Source organism: Dendrobates tinctorius, unplaced genomic scaffold (assembly GCF_039654945.1).
Source record: "Dendrobates tinctorius isolate UK_male_01 unplaced genomic scaffold, ASM3965494v1 ptg000196l, whole genome shotgun sequence".
In the NCBI taxonomy this organism is placed as follows: domain Eukaryota; kingdom Metazoa; phylum Chordata; class Amphibia; order Anura; family Dendrobatidae; genus Dendrobates; species Dendrobates tinctorius.
The window spans coordinates 15,627,659-15,650,889 of record NW_027361863.1 but is presented as its reverse complement, the minus strand read 5'-3'; the positions used below and the strand labels follow the sequence as shown (position 1 = coordinate 15,650,889).

The 23,231-nt window shown below is 44.5% G+C and overlaps 1 protein-coding gene and 1 non-coding gene across 3 annotated transcripts in view; both read left to right on the top strand.

Annotated features, from left to right (window-relative positions):
* LOC141056203 (C-type lectin domain family 2 member B-like) overlaps positions 1-6,691 on the top strand; it is a 29,327-nt gene extending 22,636 nt beyond the window's left edge. For both annotated transcript variants that reach the window (XR_012221595.1, XM_073552909.1), the window contains exon 7: positions 4,570-6,691. Coding sequence is in view for 1 of the 2 variants with exons in the window: in XM_073552909.1 (XP_073409010.1) it covers position 4,570 (1 nt within the window). In the remaining variant the exon portion in view is untranslated. The remainder of the gene's footprint in view (positions 1-4,569) is intronic.
* On the top strand, positions 1,469-1,583 carry TRNAL-CAA (transfer RNA leucine (anticodon CAA)). Its single transcript has 2 exons — positions 1,469-1,506; positions 1,538-1,583. It is a non-coding gene; the product is annotated as a tRNA-Leu (tRNA).
* Positions 6,692-23,231: the final 16,540 nt, after the last annotated feature.

The following is a 23,231-nucleotide window of genomic DNA, read 5'->3' as shown; positions in this document are numbered from 1 at the left end:
ATTAGACTATTGTAAAATGGACTAGCTCTAATGGCTATTGTGTTAACCACAGGATCCCTTTATGAGGAAGGAGTTCAGTCCGGTGGATGAGGGACTTGATTTCTGTCGCTCTCTCCCATGTTCTCCTCTGAGCTTGTCTTTGACATTCTTTGCGGTCGTACGTTGAGATCCAGCCCGGGGCCTTCTGTGAGACTCGGCCAGCTCTCTGATGATATAGAAACATGGGGAATCTCCAAACCTGCAATAAAAGCTGGAATGTCTCCCAGGCAGCGTACCACATGCACAGTCCCCGAATGGTGGACCTGTAAGCGAAAAGGGAGTCCCCAAGAATATAGAATGCCCTGCTGTCTCAGTACTTCCAATAAAGGTCTTAGTGCCCTCCTCTTCTGCAGGGTGTGGCGCAAGAGGTCAGACATAAGCTGAACAGGGTGGTCTTGATATACAATAGAGTCCATTTTTCTGGCTTTGACTAAAATACTTTCTTTCGTTTTGTATTTGTGAACTCGCCAAATCACATCATGAGGTTTTGTTATATCAGAGGATCTGGGGCCCAAGGACCTATATGCCCTATCCATCTCTATCTCATTCTCTGGGGGTAGCCCCATGATTGAGTTAAAAAGGTGTTGCAGAGTCTCCTCCAGTTTGTGGTGTTCGACTGCTTCTGGGAGTCCCCTGATCCTAATATTATTGCGCCTTCCTCTGTTTTCAATATCATCTATCAAATCTGTCAGATATTCCAAATGATATGAATGAGAAGACAGTTTGTTCATGAGTATTGACTTGTTGAGCGATGGACGCTGTATGTGATTCAGTAGCAGACACTTTTTTTTGTTAGCTCTTGCATTTCTCCTCTAATGGAAGCTGCTTCAGCCCTGTAAGAGGACTCCAGTCTGGACATATAATTTTCCTTGAAACACCACAAGAACCACAATCTAAATTGCCGTTATAATCAAAGAATTTTATTAAATATAATTTAACTAACATTTATACATAGTACCAATGACAGGGATACTGCTACCAAAATAGGGAGCCATATTACATATTGCCCAAAATATACATTTTTAAATGGATATGGCATAAATATATATTTAATTATAGCAAGTCTAGCTTGCAATCATAACCATACAAATATGTCCCAAACCAATAGCTCTGGAGCAAACTAAATACTGCAAATTGATCATAAAAGCTGTCACAAGTGTGAAACCGGCTCCATTTACAAGGCATGACATATAAGAACAAAACTAAGAGGGCATGATACAAGATAGGCTCAATGGCTTCCCCGTCGCCCCAACGCACGTTTCGCTTCTTCGTCAGTCTGCGTTGTCCTTCCTTTTTATTGGTTGTGTTTTGGCTTGGTTTTAATAATTAGGCATGTTCGGGGTCAGGAGCAGCTATCCATGCGACTTCACTCCTCCATAGCCAGGCCATGCCCCTAGTCTTTTCCTTTTCTGTTCTACTTGGTCAGTTGGTCAGGATGGCCGAGTGGTCTAAGGCGCCAGACTCAAGAATGATTTCTTTCCCCACACAGAGCTGGGTTTTCTGGTCTCCAAATGGAGGCGTGGGTTCAAATCCCACTTCTGACAGCTGCTTTTTCAGATTAGATATTAGAAAAAACTTTTTGACAGTTAGAGTGATCAATGAGTGGAACAGGCTGCCACGAGAAGTGGTGAGTTCTCCTTCAATGGAAGTCTTCAAACAGAGGCTGGACAGACATCTGACTGGGATGATTTAGCGAATCCTGCTTTGAGCAGGGGGTTGGACCAGATGGCCCAGGAGGTCCCTTCCAACTCTACAATTCTATGATTCTACTTTTGTTGAAAATAAAATTCTTACCTTTTTGAGCTTATGTCTGTCTGGCATGCTCAGATGATGATTTACATTACAGCTCTCTGTCCATTAAAGGGAGTCAGTCACCTGTTTTTTCGTATATAAGATGCGTCCACCGCCATCAGGGGCTTATCTACAGCATTACGGGAAGCAAAGAAGACGTCATCGCTAGAAGATGGGAGGCGCCAGACCGGGCCGTGACACCCTCTCGACCCGGAACGCCCCTGGGTCAGTATAATATCTTGTTTTTCTTCTCTTTCTGGTAACATTGGGGGCTTATCTACAGCATTACAGAATGCTGTAGATAAGCCCCTGATGGCGGTGGCCGCATCTTACATATGAAAAAACAGGTGACAGATTCCCTTTTAAAATAAAAAAAAAATAAATAAAATTCTCAGATGGTCAGAGTTTTCTCACCTCGTTCCTGCTGTTCCAGAATTATGTTGGAAGAAAGTCACTGAGTGCACATCCAAAACGCATCCGTTGTGGATAAGCAAAAATGTACAAAACTGATCATAAGCTTGTCATTCCCTGACCTATTTAAAGGTGCGGTGCTGAAGCGATACCATAGAGGGGAGCGACCTGGTGTCGCTCAGCGCCCATGCTGCAAGGCAAAGCCCCCACGGCTCTTTTAAGGTTGGGAACACACCAAAGAGTTCTTGACATGGCAGAGGACCACATACAGTCTGATCAGAATGTTAATGGAGACCCTCGTCTTTTCTCCAGCTGTGGTATATGAGAAGTATATATTTTAGGTGTTGCCTGTCCAGTGGTGGTTGGTGCAACCTTCTGGACTTTGCGGGCCCACGGTTTGCATAGATCTGACTTTCTGGCGCACAGAACAAGACTTTGTGCTTCTGTTATTTATTAGATTCTTGTACCAGAACTTTATTTTAATTCCGGAAAACACCTTTTAAAGACCTAAAGGAAAAGTAATTATAAATAAATACATTTTCTTTAGCAAATCCCAATCGTTTTTCCTGGGGATGTAATGACTATAGAATTATTATGGCCGCTGTCTTTCGCACTGATGGGATCCTGTTCTAGAACGTTAGGACAGATGTCCGAAGATCCCATTAATTCTGTAAGTTTTCTCTACCTCGCTCAGTAAGACCATATACATCAAGAGCGAAGGGTATGTTGGCTTGATAACCAAGGGCACGGGGTCAATATCAATATGCCCTAATGCATCTTATGAGACAATCCTTTTAATTGACAGGTGAAAGCCTAATATTAGGCTACGTTTACACGGTGCTGTTTTGTTGCACATGATTCTATTTAAAAACTTCTCTCCGCAGCCACAATATGTGAACGGGGCCTTATTTTGTAATTAACCAATTGTGTTTATAGAGTGAAGCTTGACTCCTGGAGGGGCCAATGTCTGACGCAAACAAGTCTTCAGGAGGGTCTTTAGCTTTCATTTTCCACGCTGTTGCATGACTAGAATGTCGCTATCTCCACATGTTTGATGCTCTCCAGTGAGTTTATCTGAGTGCGGAGTCTGAACTAAAGGGGGGAATTCTAAAACTATTTCCTGATACATGTCTGAGCTTCTGTCAATATCGACTTGTCAATGCTTATGACCATAGGAATCGAGGGGAGTAATCACGTCTAGGGTTGTGCTCACCATGTGAAGGGTTCGGGAGAATGGACAGTGAAGACATCTCTCCAAGAGGAAACAGAAGCCACAATGTCACCAATTTGTTGTGATGACCAATGAGTAGATTCCAAGGGAGGAATTCTTCCGTTTTCTGGTGTAAAACAGTCCCTCATAATGTCTCATGCCGTATTTGTACCACAAATGTGTAACTATTTTGTTTCTAATACTGAACGCTTGTATAAAGTTGGACCCGTAAATTTTATTAGAATTTATGAACCAGTTTCTGGCAATCTATAGTGTAAATTTATGCCAACATCTAGTCCAGTGTACTTTTATTAAGACTGATTTAAAAAAAAAAAAAAGTCATTCGTGATAGTAAGGGGCTTACACTGATCAGCCGTAACCATAAAGCCTTATTTTGTGTTTCTCCATTGTACTGCCAAAATATCTCAATGCATGGATTCCACAAGTCGTTTGGAAGGGGTCCTGATTTAATGTTTAGCAATTTGCTATACAGTAGCTCCTCTGTGGGATCAGAGCAGACTGTCAAGTCTTCGTACCCGCTCAGAACAGAGACCCCTGGACACTATTACAGGTCCACCAGTTGACCTTCCTTGGACCACTTTTAGTAGGTACTACGGACTAGAACCAAGAACTCCCTACTCCACAGACAAGACCTGACATCAGTGCCTTACCGCAGAGGATATTTACATTCCCAGAGGAGCATTGCATGGGCTATAAGTCTCTTTACGCAGTTGGAATTCTTTACAAGGAGAGACCCAGCCAGATCAAATTTGCCGCTTTGCACTAATGAGGCGTCAACACCCCCTAAACAAAATATTACGATATAGCGTAATTGATCGCCAAGAACATTTTGCATTAACAGTGATTTAAAAACTCCCAAAACGCATTGCATAAAAAAAAAAAAAAAAAAAAAAAAGGGGGTCAATGAAGTTATATGTTTTGTATAAATATGTTATGCATGCAGCATGACTGGTGATTTTCTTCCTTGTTTTCATCTAGAATGACCTGGTTAGACCCACATTGGGCAGGGTGCTCGCGTGTAAGAATCCATGCAGGTGTTGTGTTAACTTAGCTGAAATTTTCAAACATTTTAAGATTTAGTCTCTTTTTATTTCAAGGCCGATGCAGATTTGTCGTACCTAATATACAACAAGAAAAAGAAACTCCACAGACTTCGACTGAAAGCAGGATTACATTCCAGCACCAGTCAAGACCCTTCTAAACTACAGCATGGGGCAAAACGGCCAGAAGGACACAGGTACAGTCAGCTGTGTTATTAATCTGTCATCTCACAAACCCACTAATCTGGAACCCAATGTACTTTCCAGAGGTCTCACTTTCTGTCCTACAAAACCTCTAGACAAATCAGAACTTTGTAGTGACATGGAACAATACTTCAGGAGACTTAGACTGAAGGAGTTCTTCTCTGTCAAAGAGGACTTGGGGCTTCTGGGCAGCCAAACTCAAGTCAGACTAGAGAATAAGAAAAACTCTGACTGGACACCTCCCTCTGGCCGCAACACCTTTTTGGACCAATATATTGACTCATTTAGACATTCGATGCAGTCCACGATATTGGATAAAAAAAGGAAACATCTAGTATCAGTTTGCAGGAGAAAAAGGCGATTCATGGCCTTAAGAACAACAGGGAGATCACTATTAAGCCTGCGGATAAAGGTGGTGCCATAGTTCTCCTTAATACAACCGACTACATCAAAGAGGCACACAGACAACTGATGGATATACAGTACTACACCAAACTGGATGATGACCCAACTCCAAAATATCTGAGGGAGTTTAAAAGAGTCATCAAATGTCTAAGTACAGACGCCATAAACCTTCTGGACTTAATACCCGAGAATTCAAGGATGGGAACTTTCTATATGCTTCCCAAGATTCATAAGCCAGGCAACCCAGGGAGGCCAATCTCAGGGGTGGGAACACTCACTGAAAAAATCTCAGGGTGGGTAGAAAACATCCTCAAGCTGCCTGTAAGGAAGACAGCCAGCTATATACAGGACACCACATACCTGCTGAATAAGCTATCCACGATAGGTCCCCTCCCCGACAGCACCATCTTAGCCACCATGGATGTCGAATCCTTATATTCCAACATCCCACACGAAGATGGACTAACCGCCTGCCAAGTGTTTCTTGAGGCCAATGGGATCCCCTCCGAGTCTGTAATAACACTTACCAGATTCATCCTCACACACAACTTTTTCTCTTTCCGGGAGAGGTCAGAGAGGTCCGGCGCCTGCGCACCGCCGTATTCTGCTCTGCCCTCAACAGGACAGAGCAGTGCGCCTGTGCCGGAGCCATGACAGGAAGGAAAGGGGGCTTATCTACGGCATTACAGAATGCTGTAGATAAGCCCCGGATGTCGGTGCCGGCAGCAAATAGTCGAAAAAAAGGGTGACAGATTCCCTTTAAGGTCCTTAAAGTAATGAAGCAATAAATTTCATTTGAGGACTTACTCTGAACTTTAAGGGGTTGTTTTTATTGTTAGTAATGGGCACAGCCTTGTCTCATTTTTTAAAAAATATATAATTTATACACACACACCACCTCCCCCTTCAATATTGAAATAGCATTATCTAAAAGGAAAATCACAGGATGGATAGACATGCGCTGATCTGGATTTATTCGATGACGCTAGTCACTTCTCACGGCCAAGCCATGCGATGGGATCGTCAAGGAGTCTGAGGTCAGAAACCAGGAAGGTACGTCATAAACAGAAGGAAGCGACAAAGGCCTAGTCGGGTAATGTTCTGAGGTCCGACTACCAGGAGGATAGTGGATTAGAGCAATACACAGCACATTACTTACCGTATATACTTGAGTATAAGTCCACCCGAGTATAAGCCAACCCCCCTAATTTTGCCACAAAAAACTGGGAAAAGTTATTGACTCGAGTATAAGTCTAGGGTGGAAAATGCAGCAGCTACTGGTAAATTTGAAAAATAAAAATAGATACCAATAAAAGTAAAATGAATTGAGACATCAGTAGGATAAATATTTTTGAATATCCATATTGAATCAGGAGCCCCACATAATGCTCCATACAGTTCATGATGGACCTCATGAGGTGCTTCATACAAAAAATACGCCCCATATAATGCTGCACAAAGGTTACTAATGGCCCCATAAGATGCTCCATAGATTATGCCCCCATATGCTGCCCCCATAAGATGCTCCATAGATTATGCCCCCATGTGCTGCCACTGCTGCATTTAAAAATTAAAAAAATGACATACTCACCTCTCCGTCGCTGGGGACAGGTGCCGGTGTCACTGCTGGTACCTGAGATATTCACCTGTCCCCCGGTCCATCGCTGCTTGCTGCTGTCTGGCACGTCATCTGTCAGTGGCATTCAGACTGCAAGGGGCGCGGCGCATGCTAACCACGTCACCGTGCCCTCTGCTGTCTGAACGTCACTGACAGATGACGTGCCAGACAGCAGCAAGCAGAGATGGACCCCAGACAGGTGAGTATCGCTATACTTGCCCGTCTTGGCACGGTCTCTGCAGCCCCCAGCTTCTCCGCGATCTCCCTTCCTGCCTTCAGCGGTCACGTGGTACCGCTCATTACACTCATGAATATGCACATATTCATGAGTTTTAATGAACGGTACCATGTGACCGCTGAAGGAAGGAAGGGAGATCGCGGAGAAGCTGGGGCTGCAGAGACCGTGCCAGGATGGGTAAGTATGACCTGACACCCCCGCCCCCCCTCCCTCATCGACCCCCTGGTGTATATGACTCGAATATAAGCAGAGAGGGGGACTTTCAGGCCAAAAAAATGTGCTGAAAATCTCAGCTTATATTCGAGTATATACGGTACTTCTGCCGCGGCTCCTGGTGTAGATAAGCCTCTGATGGCGGTGGCCGCAGCTTATATGCCAAAAATGAGGTGACAGATTCCCTTTAAGTTGGGTTAATAATGGAGAGGTGTCGATAAGATCCCTATCCATTATTAATCCTATAGTAGTAAAGGGTTAAAAAGGACACATTAAAAATTATTTTAATGAAATAATTACACAAAGTTTTTGACAAAATGTATGCTGCCAATCCAAAAGAATCCCTTGTTCTCCTGTAACCAAAACAAAATAAAAAACCAACAATATCCATACCTCTCCGCCATTCAGTCAGGTCCCCCGCTGCAATCCATCACAAGGGGTTAACTAGTTTACAACCGGTACCAGTGCTAATGCTACCATCCCAGATGTAGACCACTGCAGAATGAATGAAATCATGTCTGTGCAGCCTCCCTTCCTGACCAGAGATGAACTGATTAGTGTGGGAAAGTTTCTGAACATTTTCCCACGCTGTCAGTTAACCTCAGGTCAGGTGGGGACTCCGCATAGCCTCATTGATTATCGCTGACATCACAGAGGCTGCGCGGAGTCCCCGGATGACCTGAGGTGAACTCAGGAGCGTTGGAAAAAGTTCAGAAACTCCCACGCTTATGAGTTCATCTCCGCTCAGCCAGGGAGGCTGCGCAGAAATGAATTCATTCTTGCGGCAGTGGTTTACAGCAGGTACGATAGCATTAGCATCGCTCCTGACTGCGGTGCGTCTATCTGGGAGTGCAAGGATGGGGTGCATGGGGGGCTCAGTGCAGTGCAGGAAGAATAGAGTCCTGGGTGGGACACAGGTGGCGGGGTCAAAAACGGGACTGTCCCGTGAGAATTGGGACGGTTGGGAGATATCATGGTCTGTCAGGGTTGAACTGCCGGGCCGCTAACTCCCCCCGGACTCGGTCGCAGCGGCGACTGTTGCGACCGTGATAGTTACGCCCCTGGTCACCACTCTGACACCTTCAGCACGCCCATGTACCAGGTTGGATGACTGAGCTGCCAGTAACTGCATCCCAAATACATTGAAGGGTGGAACCGTGACCTATTCAGCGATGTGGTCGGCGCTCATTGCAAGTGAGTAATTCTGCTACATAGACGCGATCTGATCATTGTCTCTATGTAGCAGAGTCGATCGGGTTATGGCAGCTTCTAGTCTCCCATGGAGGCTATTGAAGCATGCCAAAAGTAAAAAAAAGTTTTTAAAAATATAAAAAAAAATTAAAGTTTAAATTACCCCCCTTTCACCACATTCAAAATAAAACAATAAAAAATCAAGCATACACATATTTGGTATCGCCGCGTTCAGAATCGCCCAATCAATATAAAAAAAATTAACCCGATCGCTAAAAGGGCATAACGAGAAAAAAAGTAAAAACGCCAGAATTACAACAATGCATTGAAATGCAATAACAGGCGATCAAAAGATCATATCTGCACCAAAATCGTATCACTAAAAACGTCAGCTTGGCCTGCAAAAAATAAGCCCTCCTCCAACCTGAGATCACAAAAAATGGAGACTCTACAGGTATCGGAAAATGGCGCAATTTTTTTGTTTTTTTTTCACCAAAAAATCTAAAAAAGAACCTAGACATGCTTGGTGTCTATGAACTCATAATGACCTGGAGAATCATAATAGCAGGTCAGTTTTAGCATTTGGTGAACATGGTATAAAAACAATTCAAAAAAACGTTGTGGAATTGCACTTTTTTTGCATTTTCACCGCACTTGGAATTTTTTCCTCTTTTTTGAGTACATGATATGTTAAAACCAATGGTGTTGTTCAAAAGTATAACTCATCCCACAAAAAACAAGCACTCACATGGCCATATGGCCCCTGAGAAGAAGGGGAGCAAAAACCATAAACGCAAAAATGAAAAAGGGCTCCGTCTCAAAGGGGTTAATGGTCGTCCAAGCAATGTTCTTCCACTCTGAATGCACATGGAAAAATCATCAAGATGCGCTGCTGGCAGCTACTGTATAATCACTGACCAGTGATCTCCCAGATTTACACAATGGGAGACAAGTCCGGAGACGCTGCAGCCATGGGAGCAGGTTTAGGCTGCGCAGGCTGCTTGCAGTAGTACGAGCAACCATGTGGCCTGGAGTTGTGTTGAAAATTATTTCTTGGAAGACTGGAGATATGTCCGCATCACTGGTTCCACAGCCAAATCAATGCAACGCTGAGCTGTTAGTGCACCTGGAATGAAGACTAGAAGGGTTCGGCATGTGAAAGAATTAAGGCTGTGTTCACACACAGCATTTTTTTAGCGGTTTTTACCGTGGTTTTCACTATAAAACCGCTATAAAACCGCTAAAAATAAGCTTCCCAGTCATTTCTATGCATTTTGCACTTTTTGTGCACATTGGTGCGGTCTTTACCGCGAAAAAAACGCATCGCGGTAAAAACCGCAGCATGCACATTAATTTTGCTGATTTTTCCGCGATTTTGGCTTCTTCCATGCGTTTAGAAACCGCTGCGGAAAAAAACGCATCAAAAACGCGCAAAAAACGCAGCGGAAAAATAGGTGCGGTTTCTGGGAAGGGAGTCAGGTTTTCAAGCAGAAATTTTCTTCTACGTGTGCACTTAGGCTAAATGTATCCGTCCAACAAGGTAGGCAAAGGCTTCTAAAATGGTGGTTTCCAGAAGGCGATATCTGAAGCAGTGAGCACTCTTGTAAATGGATTGGATTTACCAATGTTACTTATGTTGGGGTTGTAGGCAACTGAGCTGCGAGTGATAATGTGGGAATAACCCTTTAACCTTCTGAAACTTAAAGGGAACCTGTCAGCAGGATTGTGCATAGTAACGTACAGACAGTGTCAGGTCGGCGCCGTTATTCTGTTTGGCCGGAGTCACACACAACGATGAAAAAAATCGGTCCTTTTTTGAAGGACCAAAATCGCACTAATGTTTCAGTGATCCGTATGTCATCCGATTGTCATGTGAGGATGCGATGTTCTCGTATCTAAGCATCCGTGTGACATCCGTATGGCGAGATTTTCTGAAAGCAATTTTAATCACCATCCAGACCCTTATTTATTTTCTCAACAACATGTGGGAGCCTCCCCACTTTGCAGTAGAGTTCGTGCTTGTTTGGTGTTAGTTCATCTTTGTGACAAACGTCCTACAGACTGACATTTAACAGCACCGAGCGGGTGCTTTACAATTGGGTATTATCACAACATTATGGGGAGCCATACTCAGGAATTGCGGATCCGAGGAGGCAGAGAAGAAGAATGTGGGTTTATCCACTTTTGAGGCGCCGGCTCATAAAAGAACATTTCCATCGGCTCTATTCCTCTCTGTGTAGCCATCCGGACAAGTTCTTTCAATATTGCCGGATGAGCCTTGGTACTTTTGATCATTTGCTGGAGATTGTGAGCCCTGGGATCACCTTTCAGGACTCCAGGATGCGCAAAAGTATTTCTGCAGAGGAGCGCCTTCTCCTTACTTTACGGTATATGTTCAAAATATCTGTTTAGCAAATTTTACCAAGCCAACTGATTTTCAATCCCTTATCCCTAACTTATTAGTTAACATTTGGAATATGTTTCGCCAGCAACATTTAACCCTGTACATTATATGAATGTTCACTAAACCCACAAAACCTAGCATGGAATTTTTGGTTGGTAATGTCTGCCTTTAAATGTGAATATTATAGATTTGTGCAAAGCGTCACCAGATATTAGTTGCCCTGGCTTCACATTTGGCTACTTTCTTTTTTTTAGATTCCTTTCCACTGGGCTGTCCTATGCTGCACTGCATTTAGAGTTTTCAATAGGACAATCTACCATCTCCGGCATTGTCCCTCTACTTGCTCCGCAATCTGGTCCCGACTCCATCAAGATGTAATGTCAGAGCCCAAAATGGAGGACTGGTTACGTATAGCCCAGGGATTTCAGGACACGTCAGTTTCCAAACTGAATTGGAGCCTTGGATGGGAAGCACATCCGTGTGCGTAAGCCACTGAACTTAGGGTCCCAATTCTATAATTATAAGCATTTTTTCTCTGTAGTGCTGTTGGCCCTGGTTGACAGTCGCTACAGGTTTGTAATTGTAGATATTGGGGCCTATGGAAGAACTGGAGACTCTAGAGTCTTCCATTATGGGTCGGCGGCTGCGCAATAATCAATTGGACCTCCCACCACCACGTCAGCTCCCAGGGTCTACAATGGATGCGGTGCCTTACGTGATTGTTGGAGATGAGGCCTTCCAATTAACCAGGAACGTTATGAGGCCATATCCTCGTAGATCCCTGAACCACCAGCGCAGGATCTTTAACTTTCGCCTTTCACGTGCACGATGACTGGTGGAGTGCACCTTTGGTATTCTTTGTGCCAAATGGCGAGTTCTCCAGTCGGCCATTCAGCTGAGTGAAAAGAATGTTAATTTGGTCGTACAAGCATGTGTTATCCTGCACAATTTCACCAGAATACATGACTGTGCAGCTTCTGATGGTGAGGAACTTGCGTTTCCCAATTTATTGGCCCCTAGACCCCCTGTTATTCCACCCCTGTCGTCAGCCCACAGGGCTTAAAGTCCGTGATGTTTTCACCAGGTATTTTGTTTCACCTGTGGGAAGTACTCTCAGGCAAAACTAACAGGTCAAGCAAATTCTTATCCTCTCTTGCTGACAACTTTATCTTCCAAAAGGTAGGGGAGAAAACAAGGGGAACTGCTACCTTGGATCTAATCCTTATAAACAGGGAGGAAATGGTTGAGGAGGTAAAAGTGGCTGGAACCCTAGGAGGTAGCAACCGTGCTATTTTAGAATTTTGGATAACTAGAGGAGGAAGACCTGTGAAGACTCAGACGTCAAGGTTCAATTTCAGAAAGGCAGATTTTAAGGGATTCAGAAAGAGAATTGGAGGGATCCAATGGCTGGATATCCTTAAGGACAAAAATGTCCAGGAAGGATGGGAAATCTTGAAAAATGACATTCTCAAAGCACAATTGTTAATAATTCCGAAAAGAGGGAAGAATAGGAAGCATTTAAAGAAACCAGGATGGATGAACAAAGAACTTAAGCACATGCTAAAATGGAAGAAATAAATGTTTATAAAATGGAAAGCGGGAGGCATATCAAAAGAAGAATATAATGCTGTCTCCAGAACTTGCAGGGCACAAATCAGATTACTAAAGCTGACAATGAATTGAGGCTTGCAAGAGATGTCAAAAGCAATAATAAAGGATTTTGGGGATATATCAAAAGTAAAAGAAAAGTCGAAGATGCTATAGGATTTTTACAGGATGAAAATGATGAAATGGTAAGACAGGATGTTGAGAAGGCCGAACTTTTAAATTCCTATTTTGCATCTGTTTTCTCTCAGAAAGGAAATGTAGCATCAACTGTTCTTCACTGTCTTATTAAGGGAATAGAAGAATCCAGGATATCTATAAACAGAAAGATAGTGAGGAAACACTTAGCTAACCTAAATGAATTCAAGTCTCCAGGTCCAGATGAATTACACCCCAGAGTACTGAAGGAGATAGCAGAAGAAATTTTTGAACCCCTCTCCAAAATCTTTGAAAATTCTTGGAGAACAGGAGAAGTCCCAGAAGACTGCAGAAGAGCAAATGTTGTTCCTATCTTCAAAAAGGGGAAGAAATTGGACCCAGGCAACTATAGGTCGGTGAGTCTGACTTCTATACCAGGAAAGATCTTTGAACAAATTATTAAACAACATGTATGTAAGTACCTGGACAAGAATGAAGTGATTAAACATGGGTCAGCATGGGTTTGTAACTAATAAGTCATGTCAGACTATTTTAATTTCCTTCTTTGACAGAATCACTGAGTGGATCAGGGAAATGCTGTAGATATAGTATATCTTGACCTCAGCAAAGCATTTAACAAAGTATTATTATTATTATTATTATCATAAAGTATCTCACAAGATCCTTATTGAAAAAATGGCTAACTATGGAATGGACAAGGCAACTGGTAGGTGGATTCATAACTGACTTAGTGTCATGGTCACGTGTGATTGGACACACCACCTCCAGCAGGGCAAATTTATGTGACACGCGTGACCCTGGATACACCGCCTCCAGCAGGGTGAATTTAAATAATAGAACATGCAGCTGGATACACCGCCTCCAGCAGGCGAATTTCAGTAGTACACATATGTCTGGATACATCGCCTCCAGCAGGGCGAATTTCAGAATAAAGGGGGAAAACCAGGAAAACAATTACAATGGTGGCCCTGCGATAGGGAATGGGGACATGGAGACCTCCTGCACTCCCCTGAGTCAGTGTCTCTACACTCCTACCGATCCCTAGGCCGGTTCCGCACCGGGCGCCGATCAGGATACCTGAAATCCCTAGCTCGCCCTGAACTAATCCCTTACTAGTGAAGTGGACGGTGCAGAAACTAATGCCACCACTGCACTAAAACACACATTGAGGAAAGTGACAAACAGGGAAACACCACTTAGCTTTGCTCTGTTGCTAATGCTCCCAGCAAAAGAGTCCGACACCTGAGTGCATCTTTTCCTCCAACTGGATCCAACACCTGAGTGCAGCTTTCCAGCAACAGAGTCCCGCATCTGAGTGCAGCTTTCCAGCAACAGAGTCCCGCATCCGAGTGCAGCTTTCCAGCAACAGAGTCCAGCATCCGAGTGCAGCTTTCCAACAACAGAGCCCAGCATCTGAGTACAGCTTTCCAGCAACAGAGTCCAGCATCTGAGTGCAACTCTCTTCCAGCAACAGAATCCAGCATCTGAGTGCAGCTTTCACCATAGCTGCCACTCCACCATGCTTTGCAAGAGCTCCTCGCTGACACCATAGCTGCCACTCCTCCAAGCTTTGCAAGAACTCCTTGCTGACACCATAGCTGCCACTCCAGGATTCTGACTGAGCTGCTCGGGACTCTTCTCAAGTTCCTTTCTTCACCAAGGATGGTGGGAAAAGACCAATATCACCAACAGTGAGTGAAACCACCTGCTACACCTTTATAGGCAGGACCCAAGGAATCATACCTGCTTAATTATCATGTGCAATAACACTAACCACCACCGGGGACAAGCTAGAACAAAAGACACCACTGTGTAATAACCCGAATGGCCACCGGGGGCAAAACTAGCTCTAAGCAACCAGTTCAAAGGAAAAAAAAGGTTACTTATTCAAAACCTGTCATATCCAACCTGGATCATGACACTTAGGCTGGTTTCACACTAGTGTTTTATCGCGCAGCGCATCGTGCACTATCGGTCGCACGCGCAATTGTCCCCTATCTTTAAAATGGCGGGCACAGTGTCTAGCGATTGCACGTGTGCATCAGCGTTTTCGTGCTCTGTGCATTTTCCAGCTGTACGACCAGACGCACCGGACGCTACATGTTGCATTTTTTGTTCCGCCCAACATCGTTAAAAAATCACATGCGAGCGTGTGCGCATGCAATGCTCAAAAAAATAGCATTAGAGTCTATGGGGTCGCTGACGTGCGCTGTGAAGTGCGCACGTCAGCGTTTTGTGAGCGTGCGCAATTTCAGAGTAAACAATGTCTAGACACTTGTTTAATCCACCCCCTAAACAAGCACCATTGTTTTGGAGGAGTGTACATAAAAGAAGGGGTCTGTAGTGCCAGACCACACTCTACAGACAGTCTGCAAGAGATAAGAAGCCCTCCAAGAGAGAATACACCCACCCAGCAAGAGACAAGACTCAAGTTTGGATTACAGATTCAGCAGCTAAAATGTGAGTATTATAAAATTTATATATGTGTGCCTGTCCTTTAAAATATATTATGTACTAATGTGTTTTTTTTTTTTTTTATTCCAGCATGTCTTCTGGATCCGAATATTCGCTATCCCAAGAAGAACTGGCCCAAGCTGACCGGGAGGTGAGGATTTTGCTGCCTTTGTGTAAGTATAGCTGCCTCTACAAATGGGTAATAATTTGTGTTCTTTTACAGACCTCCGCATCGGAACCGGCAAGCGAGGCAGAACAGTGGGAGCAGCCTAGCCAAGTCACATTGGCGAGGAGACGCAATGTAAGTATCAATTCTTTGAAGTTCCCTTTTTTTTTTTTAAATTTTTTTTTTTTTTTCTATTCCTTTTTTTCTGTCCTGTTTTTCATCTTCTATATCTTTCTTCTTTTCTGCTTCCTTTTTTTTTCTATGTGGTTCTCATCAATTTCCAAGATTATAATTTTTTTTTTATAGGTTCCACAACGGGATGAAGACATCTATCACGACAAGGGAGCACCTGATCCGCCTTGCAAAGGAGTGTGTCCCGTTGTGGGACAGCCGTGACCAGCAGTACAAAGACATTGTGGTGACCCGGCAGCTCTGGAATGAGGTGGCCGCAGTGTTGATGGAGGGCTGGGACAGCGCCTCTGCAGTTTCAAAAAAGGCATTTAGTAAGTATTTCCCTGCTGTTTGATGCCGCATTGACTCTTGTTCCTGAGGATACTGTTGTGTTTCCTGATAGAATATATCTATCAGGGAACATAACAGTGTCCTCAGGAGCAACAGTGACTACATTGTATATTGTAATGCTGTATTGATCATGCTTTAAGTCTTGATGCTGTATATACTGTTGTACTGTTGTGTTTCTTGCAAGATATATTCTTGCAGTAAACACACCAGTGTCATCAGGATCAACAGTGAATGCATTGTGTATTGTAATGCTGTATTGATTCTGCTTTTACTCATGCTCCTGATGATACTGGTGTGTTTCTTGTAAGATATATTCTTGCAGTAAACACACCAGTGTCATTAGGATTAACAGTGAATGTATTGTAATGCTGTATTGCTTCTGCTTTCACTCTTGCTCCTGATGATACTGGTGTGTTTCTTGCAAGATATATTCTTGCAGTAAACACACCAGTGACATCAGGATCAACAGTGAATGCATTGTGTATTGTAATGCTGTATTGATCATGCTTTAACTCTTGATGCTGTATATACTGGTGTGTTTCTTCCAAGATATATTCTTGCAGTAAACATAACAGTGTCCTCAGGCTCAACAGTGACTGCATTGGGTATTGGACTGCTGTATTGATTCTGCTTTCACTCTTGCTCCTGATGATACAGGTGTGTTTCTTGCAAGATATATTCTTGCAGTAAACACACCAGTGTCATTAGGATTAACAGTGAATGTATTGTAATGCTGTATTGCTTCTGCTTTCACTCTTGCTCCTGATGATACTGGTGTGTTTCTTGCAAGATATATTCTTGCAGTAAACACAACAGTGACATCAGGATCAACAGTGACTGCATTGTGTATTGAATTCTTTTGTGATGCCACATTGAATGCTTGCCATGTTCACTCAGGTGTGTGTGATGATACAGATGTTGTCATCAGTGCATTGTATAACGTTTTTTCTTTGTTTTTTCTTCAGTGAACAAAGTCTGCACACGTTGGCGCTCAATGAAGAACCGCTTCAACACTGATGTTCGTGCTGAGGGACAGGTTTGCAGTGGTTCAGCAGCAAGGACCAGAACAAAGTACCGCTATCATCGCGAGTTGCCATTCCTAAGACCGGTCCTTGCCACCAGAGAGTAAGTATTAAATTTTTTTTTTTAATAACCTGTGCTTTTCTATTCCACAGCTGATGCTTCTAGTAAATGTATGATAGTAATGTTTTACTTTTCTTTCCACAGCACCTAGAGCAGCACTCTGCAACCTGTCCCTGGAGCGGTCCTTCATCGATCGACCTCGGACTCATCCCAGCCATCCGACAGACAGGAAGCAACTTGCAGGTCAGCGGCACAGACAGCTGGTGACCAGGAAGCTGGTCCATCAGGTGTTCCCCTGTCCCAGGTCTCTGCCACTGGTTATGCGGGCACTACCCGCCAGCGGCAGAGGGCCTCGGACAGGCCTGTTATGCCCGAGTTCATGCATTTGAGCGAGGCCTTTCGTGACAGCCTCAAGTTGCTGTCAGGCAGAGTGGAAAGCGGTTTTTCACTCATGGAACGCGGTTTTACCTATATGGAACATGTCTCTGAGGAAGAACCTGGTGTAAGGTTCGAAACGCGTCAGGCGTGGGGGGTCTGTTTTCCCCTTTATGGTTTTATCATGAAATTATGTGAATAAAACTTATCGTGGATTTTATTAAGTCTCCAGTGCCGGATCTTCCTTCTCTCTTCATATATGGAACACCGCTTCCACTCTGTCGATCAGCGCCTTGACCGGCTGGAGGCTGACCTCAACAGACCAGCGCACCATTTCTTTAGTAAAATTGAACAGGGCATGGCGGAACACCTTAGTCCTGAGCAACAGCTGAATGTGCTACAGGCCTGCAACACTGCTTACTTACAGGCTATGCAGCAGAATCAGTACGTGCAGCACTCAGTGGTGTCGTTCCCACCTGTGCCACCACTGACTCGCTTCACCACAGTATCGACTTCTGCTGCATACCACTGCATGGCCACCTGCATTCCTAGCCAAACCGCACAACAATACACCACACCAATGCCGAGTGCTGCTGGACACTCCACCCCCGCCACCAGCATGGCAAGCGCTGCTCCTGTCTGGAGCACCACTACCGCCACCGTCCAACCATCTTGGCACACCCCCACCGCACAACCAGCTTGGGCCACCACCACCTATTCTCCTGGTCGGAGCACCGACACAACATCTCCGTCTAGGAGCACCGCCATCACTCAGCATCAGCATGGGAGCACCGCCACCAGTTCTCATCATTCCAGGAGCACCACCACCACTCCTCATCATAGGAGCACCGCCACCACTTCGCCTCATAGGAGTACCGCCACCATTCCTCATCATCGGAGCACCGCCACCACTTTGCTTCATAGGAGCACTGCCACCACTCCTCATCATAGGAGCACCGCCACCACTTAGCCTCCTAGGAGCACCGCCACAACTTCTCCTACTAGGAGCACTGTCACCACTTCTCCTCGTAGGAGCACCGCCACCACTTCTCCAACAAGAAGCACCGAGAACACCTTCTAGGAGCACCGACACCACATATTCTCCTTCAGGGAGCACCGCCACCACCGTGCAGCAGAGGGGTGACCCACATTCCCTCTTTTTCTCATCATGGATATGGTCCACCATCTCCAAGCAGTCAAGCAATGTAAGGCGGTCACACGGTGGTAGTCGGTCCAGGCAGGTGACTCCTGCCCCAAAGAAGAACAAGAAACAAAAGACTTTGTCAGTCCCCCCTCTCCTTCTAATGTTTCTCAACCTGCCTCCGTTTCCATCCCTGAGCTCCCTTCCCCCACTACTTTAGTTGCCCCTTCACCTTGAACCCCTTCCTCAACTTCCAGACGTTTCTCGTCTCTCCACACCCCAAAAGTATCCCACTCTTCCCCCAAACGTCCTTCAAAATAAATTGTTTTTTTTTTAAATAAATGTGCAATTCTGCTTTCACAAAATACTGTTTCATTAATGTGTCTTTTGCCGCCTACACACACTGCTCCATACACACATTGCGCTGTACAATTAGCGTTTTTGCCACCACATAGCTCCATTACTGACACATGTTTCTTGTGTCAGTCTTGTAGATATGTGTAGTCAAAAACACAAATCTATATGACTTGTATTTTCCCACCAGTCTCTTGAGTCAGCTAATATTTCACAGACTGAATAGAGGATGTTGTTGAGTGCAAGGCGTATCTATTGTTACCTTGCCAGGTATCATCAAAAGTTAATTGACTATGGTGTGTTTTTACCATCATCATTTATCTTTTTGTGATACAAGGCAAGGTGATTCTAGATATACCTTGTAATTAACCACATCCTCTATTCAGTGTGTGTTGAGAAACTGAGGAGATGACGGGGAAAATACATGTCAAATGCACAATACCCTGCCCTTGTATCATAACTATCACACCTGGGCAGGTGAATCCACATGAGTTTTAACCTGCAGCGTCGCTTCAGTCTGCCTATATTTCTATCAGACTGTAGTGATGCTGCAGTTTACCTCTTACGTGTATTCTCCTGCCCATGTTTGATAACCTTCTGAAGTCTGGATGCATTACTTTTGGCGTCCTCACTTCAGCATGACACCAGGCCTGGGTATTGCATTAGTTATATAAACTTTATTATGTCTACTGTCTGCGTTCAAACTGAAGCCACAGTGATGATACTACAAATAATATTTATAGTCACAGCGTTTGGTGTCATAAATAGTGGGATGCAACTGCAGTCCCAAATCACTATTGTTAACATCATGACAGGTGACACAAAAATTATTTGTATTGTCGCAGCAAATTGAACTCAAAGTGTAGAGATGATAAAGATCATACAATTTGTGTGTATGTATAGTCACCTGGTCAGGAGTACTAGTAAATTCATGATGCACAAAACACAGCATCATTAATTTACTGGTACACCGGGCCAGATGATTATTGTATTGAAGTGTAAGAAGACAGAGTGCACTCGGTACAGGTATCAACACAGGTTTTTTATTAACATACACACAAAAGAAAAATTTGTTACACCATTTGATCTTGCCCTTCCACCCGTCCCACATCTGAGTTGAAGTAGGCCGCAAATTGGTCCCTCATTTGGCCAACTTCAACGGATGACCTGAGAGGGTGCTGTGTAAATTCAGGCAATGGGTTAGGAGCTGCATCATCAAGTTCAAAGTTCAGGTGCTCTCTAACCTTGACAAAATTATGTAGAACCACACAGGCCTTCACCACCTCATCCACTGATTCCAGTTTCAGATTAATGGCTGTGCTGAGAATGCGCCATCTGGAGACAAGTATACCAAAGGCACACTCTACAGTTCTTCTGGCCCTGGTCAGCCTGTAATTAAAAATTCTTTTGGTGCGGTCCAATTCCCGGCTGGAGTAGGGTTTGAGCAGGTTTTGGTACATCTGGAATGGCTCATTGCCAACCATTACAAAGGGCTGTGGGGGACCTTCGGTGTTGGGAAGAGGCTGTGACATGGGGAAATTGAAGTGGTTGCCATACAACCTCCCGCCCATGTCAGAGTTCTTAAAAGCCTGGGAGTCATTCCCACGGCCAAATCCACCAATGTAAACTGCAACAAACCACAGTCTGCATCTGAAACGTCCATGAGTACTGTAGAAAAGTACTTTTTATAGTTATAGTACTCAGAGCCTGTTCTTTTTGGTTTGATATTCCGGATGCGTTTCCCATCCACCATCCACCGCTCCCAAACAGTTAGGGAAATTGCAGACTGTCCAGAATCTTTCAGCAATTTCAAACCACTTTTCCACGGTGGGCAGGGGCATAACTTCGGGACAGAGAACATCCCACAAAGCCCAGCAGGTGTCCGCAACTATTCCAGACAAGGTTGATATTCCAATACGGTACTGGAAGTGCAGTGAAGAGAGGCTCTCGCCAGTAGCCAGGAATTTGTGAAATCGAGAAGCAGCAAAAATTAATATTTGTGTATATGGATTGTTACAACAACGAAAAATACAATTTAACACAAGAAAAAAAATGGCATACAAATATATATGCAGCCTCTTTACTACATGGCATAAAAAAAAATACTGCAGCTTTTGGTTAACTACATGGCAGAACAATAATTCTGCCAGCTTTGGAATAGTCCATGTGAGAACAAAGAAAATTATGCAGGCATTGTTTTTGCAGTACTACATACCCTAATGTGACCAGGAGCCGTTCCTCCGGAGGAATCTTATGACGGAGCTGTGTGTCCTGTCTCCAGATGGCATCTTGGACACGACCAAGCAAATACCTGAAGCTTTGTTGGGACATCCGTGTGTAATCAGTAAATTTATGCCTGGAGCTCGCTGTAGAGGGTGTGGTATGCCCCACGGCTCTCCCGGAGTTCAATAATCAGATGTATCCACAAACGCCGCCTCTGCCGTCTTCGCTGTCTGATTAATTGAACAATATTATACTTACTAATTTGCTCTTGGACCTCACGAGATCTTTCACCATAATCATGGAACATCTGGCAGATTCTTCTACACGCTGCCTCCTTGCGTGCCCGGTCTGCATAGTGGGCATCTCTCTGATCCCATAGTTCTGGCCTCTCCTGGACCAGAACTATGAGCATCTCTACGTTTATATGCAGGGCCATGCTGGAGGAATCCGTGGAGGCGCTCTTCCTGGTTTTTTTGTTATGGGTGCCAGTGAAATTTGCATGGCAAAGCTTCCTGACAAGGCCTGATGCAATTTCCTGTCACCTGGAGAAGTCTTGCGTTTTCTCGCAAGTCACACTTGTGGTCCGTGCGTAATACGATTTTTTCTCACACCCATAGACTTGCATTGTCGAGTCTCGGCCGAGAATCAGTACCAATCGCAGCATGCTGCGATTTTCTCAGCCCGTTTTAAACAGGCGAGAAAAAAATCGGATGCTGGGAGCTGCCCCATAAATTAACATTGGGATGAGTGCAATGCGATTTTTTTTATCGCATTGCACTCGTCCGATTTTCTCGCTACTGTGACTACGGCCTAAGTCAAATAAAGGTGTAAGGGATGACTCAATTAGAATAAGATTTGTCCAAGCAAACGTGAGTGAATTCATAGTGACATGTGCCCATATATAATCATATATCACTCGAGCCTGCAGATCAGGTCAAAGCCATCGGCGAAAGCGTTCTGGATTCCTGCTCTGGCTCCAGGTCTGTATCCCTGTGGAATCTGCTGTACATCCCATCCATGACGCCCTGCATACACTTAAGGGCCTGTCACACTAAGCGATATCGCTAGCAATATCGCTATAACGTCACTGGTTTTTGTGACGTAGCAGTGATATTGCATAGCGATGTCTGATACTTACCTCCGACCGACTCCCCCGCTGGTTATCGCTGATTGTGCGAGAACGTCCTGGGCCTTTTCTTGTCGTCAGCTTCCTGCTGGACTTCCTGTGGCGCCGACGAGCGACCCGTGAACGCGGACGGAGGACGTCAGGATCGCCTCGTCTGACAGGTAAATAACGACCCCCGAGTGCTGCTATGTCGCTGGTGAGGTCTGCCTGTGTGGCAGCTAACTAGCGACCATCTAGTGATGCACCAGCGATCCTTACCACGTCATATCGCTGGTCGGGATCGCTGGTGCATCGCTAAGTGTGACAGTACCTTTCCTCGTATGTGTGTGATGTGCTGCCGACTTTATCATCGCACCGCACAGTTACAGATCCTTGTTACTTGGCTTTGAATTCCGCAGCATATTGTTTGTATGTGGTCACGTGCCGCTGTATACAGTGGGGAAAAAAAGTATTTAGTCAGTCAGCAATAGTGCAAGTTCCACCACTTAAAAAGATGAGAGACGTCTGTAATTTACATCATAGGTAGACCTCAACTATGGGAGACAAACTGAGAAAAAAAATCCAGAAAATCACATTGTCTGTTTTTTTTTTCATTTTATTTGCATATTATGGTGGAAAATAAGTATTTGGTCAGAAACAAAATTTCATCTCAATACTTTGTGATATATCCTTTGTTGGCAATGAGAGAGGTCAAACGTTTTCTGTAAGTCTTCACAAGGTTGCCACACACTGTTGTTGGTATGTTGGCCCATTCCTCCATGCAGATCTCCTCTAGAGCAGTGATGTTTTTGGCTTTTCGCTTGGCAACACGGACTTTCAACTCCCTCCAAAGGTTTTCTATAGGGTTGAGATCTGGAGACTGGCTAGGCCACTCCAGGACCTTGAAATGCTTCTTACGAAGCCATTCCTTCGTTGCCCTGGCGGTGTGCTTTGGATCATTGTCATGTTGAAAGACCCAGCCACGTTTCATCTTCAATGCCCTTGCTGATGGAAGGAGGTTTGCACTCAAAATCTCACGATACATTGCCCCATTCATTCTTTCATGTACCCGGATCAGTCGTCCTGGCCCCTTTGCAGAGAAACAGCCCCAAAGCATGATGTTTCCACCACCATGCTTTACAGTAGGTATGGTGTTTGATGGATGCAACTCAGTATTCTTTTTCCTCCAAACACGACAAATTGTGTTTCTACCAAACAGTTCCAGTTTGGTTTCATCAGACCATAGGACATTCTCCCAA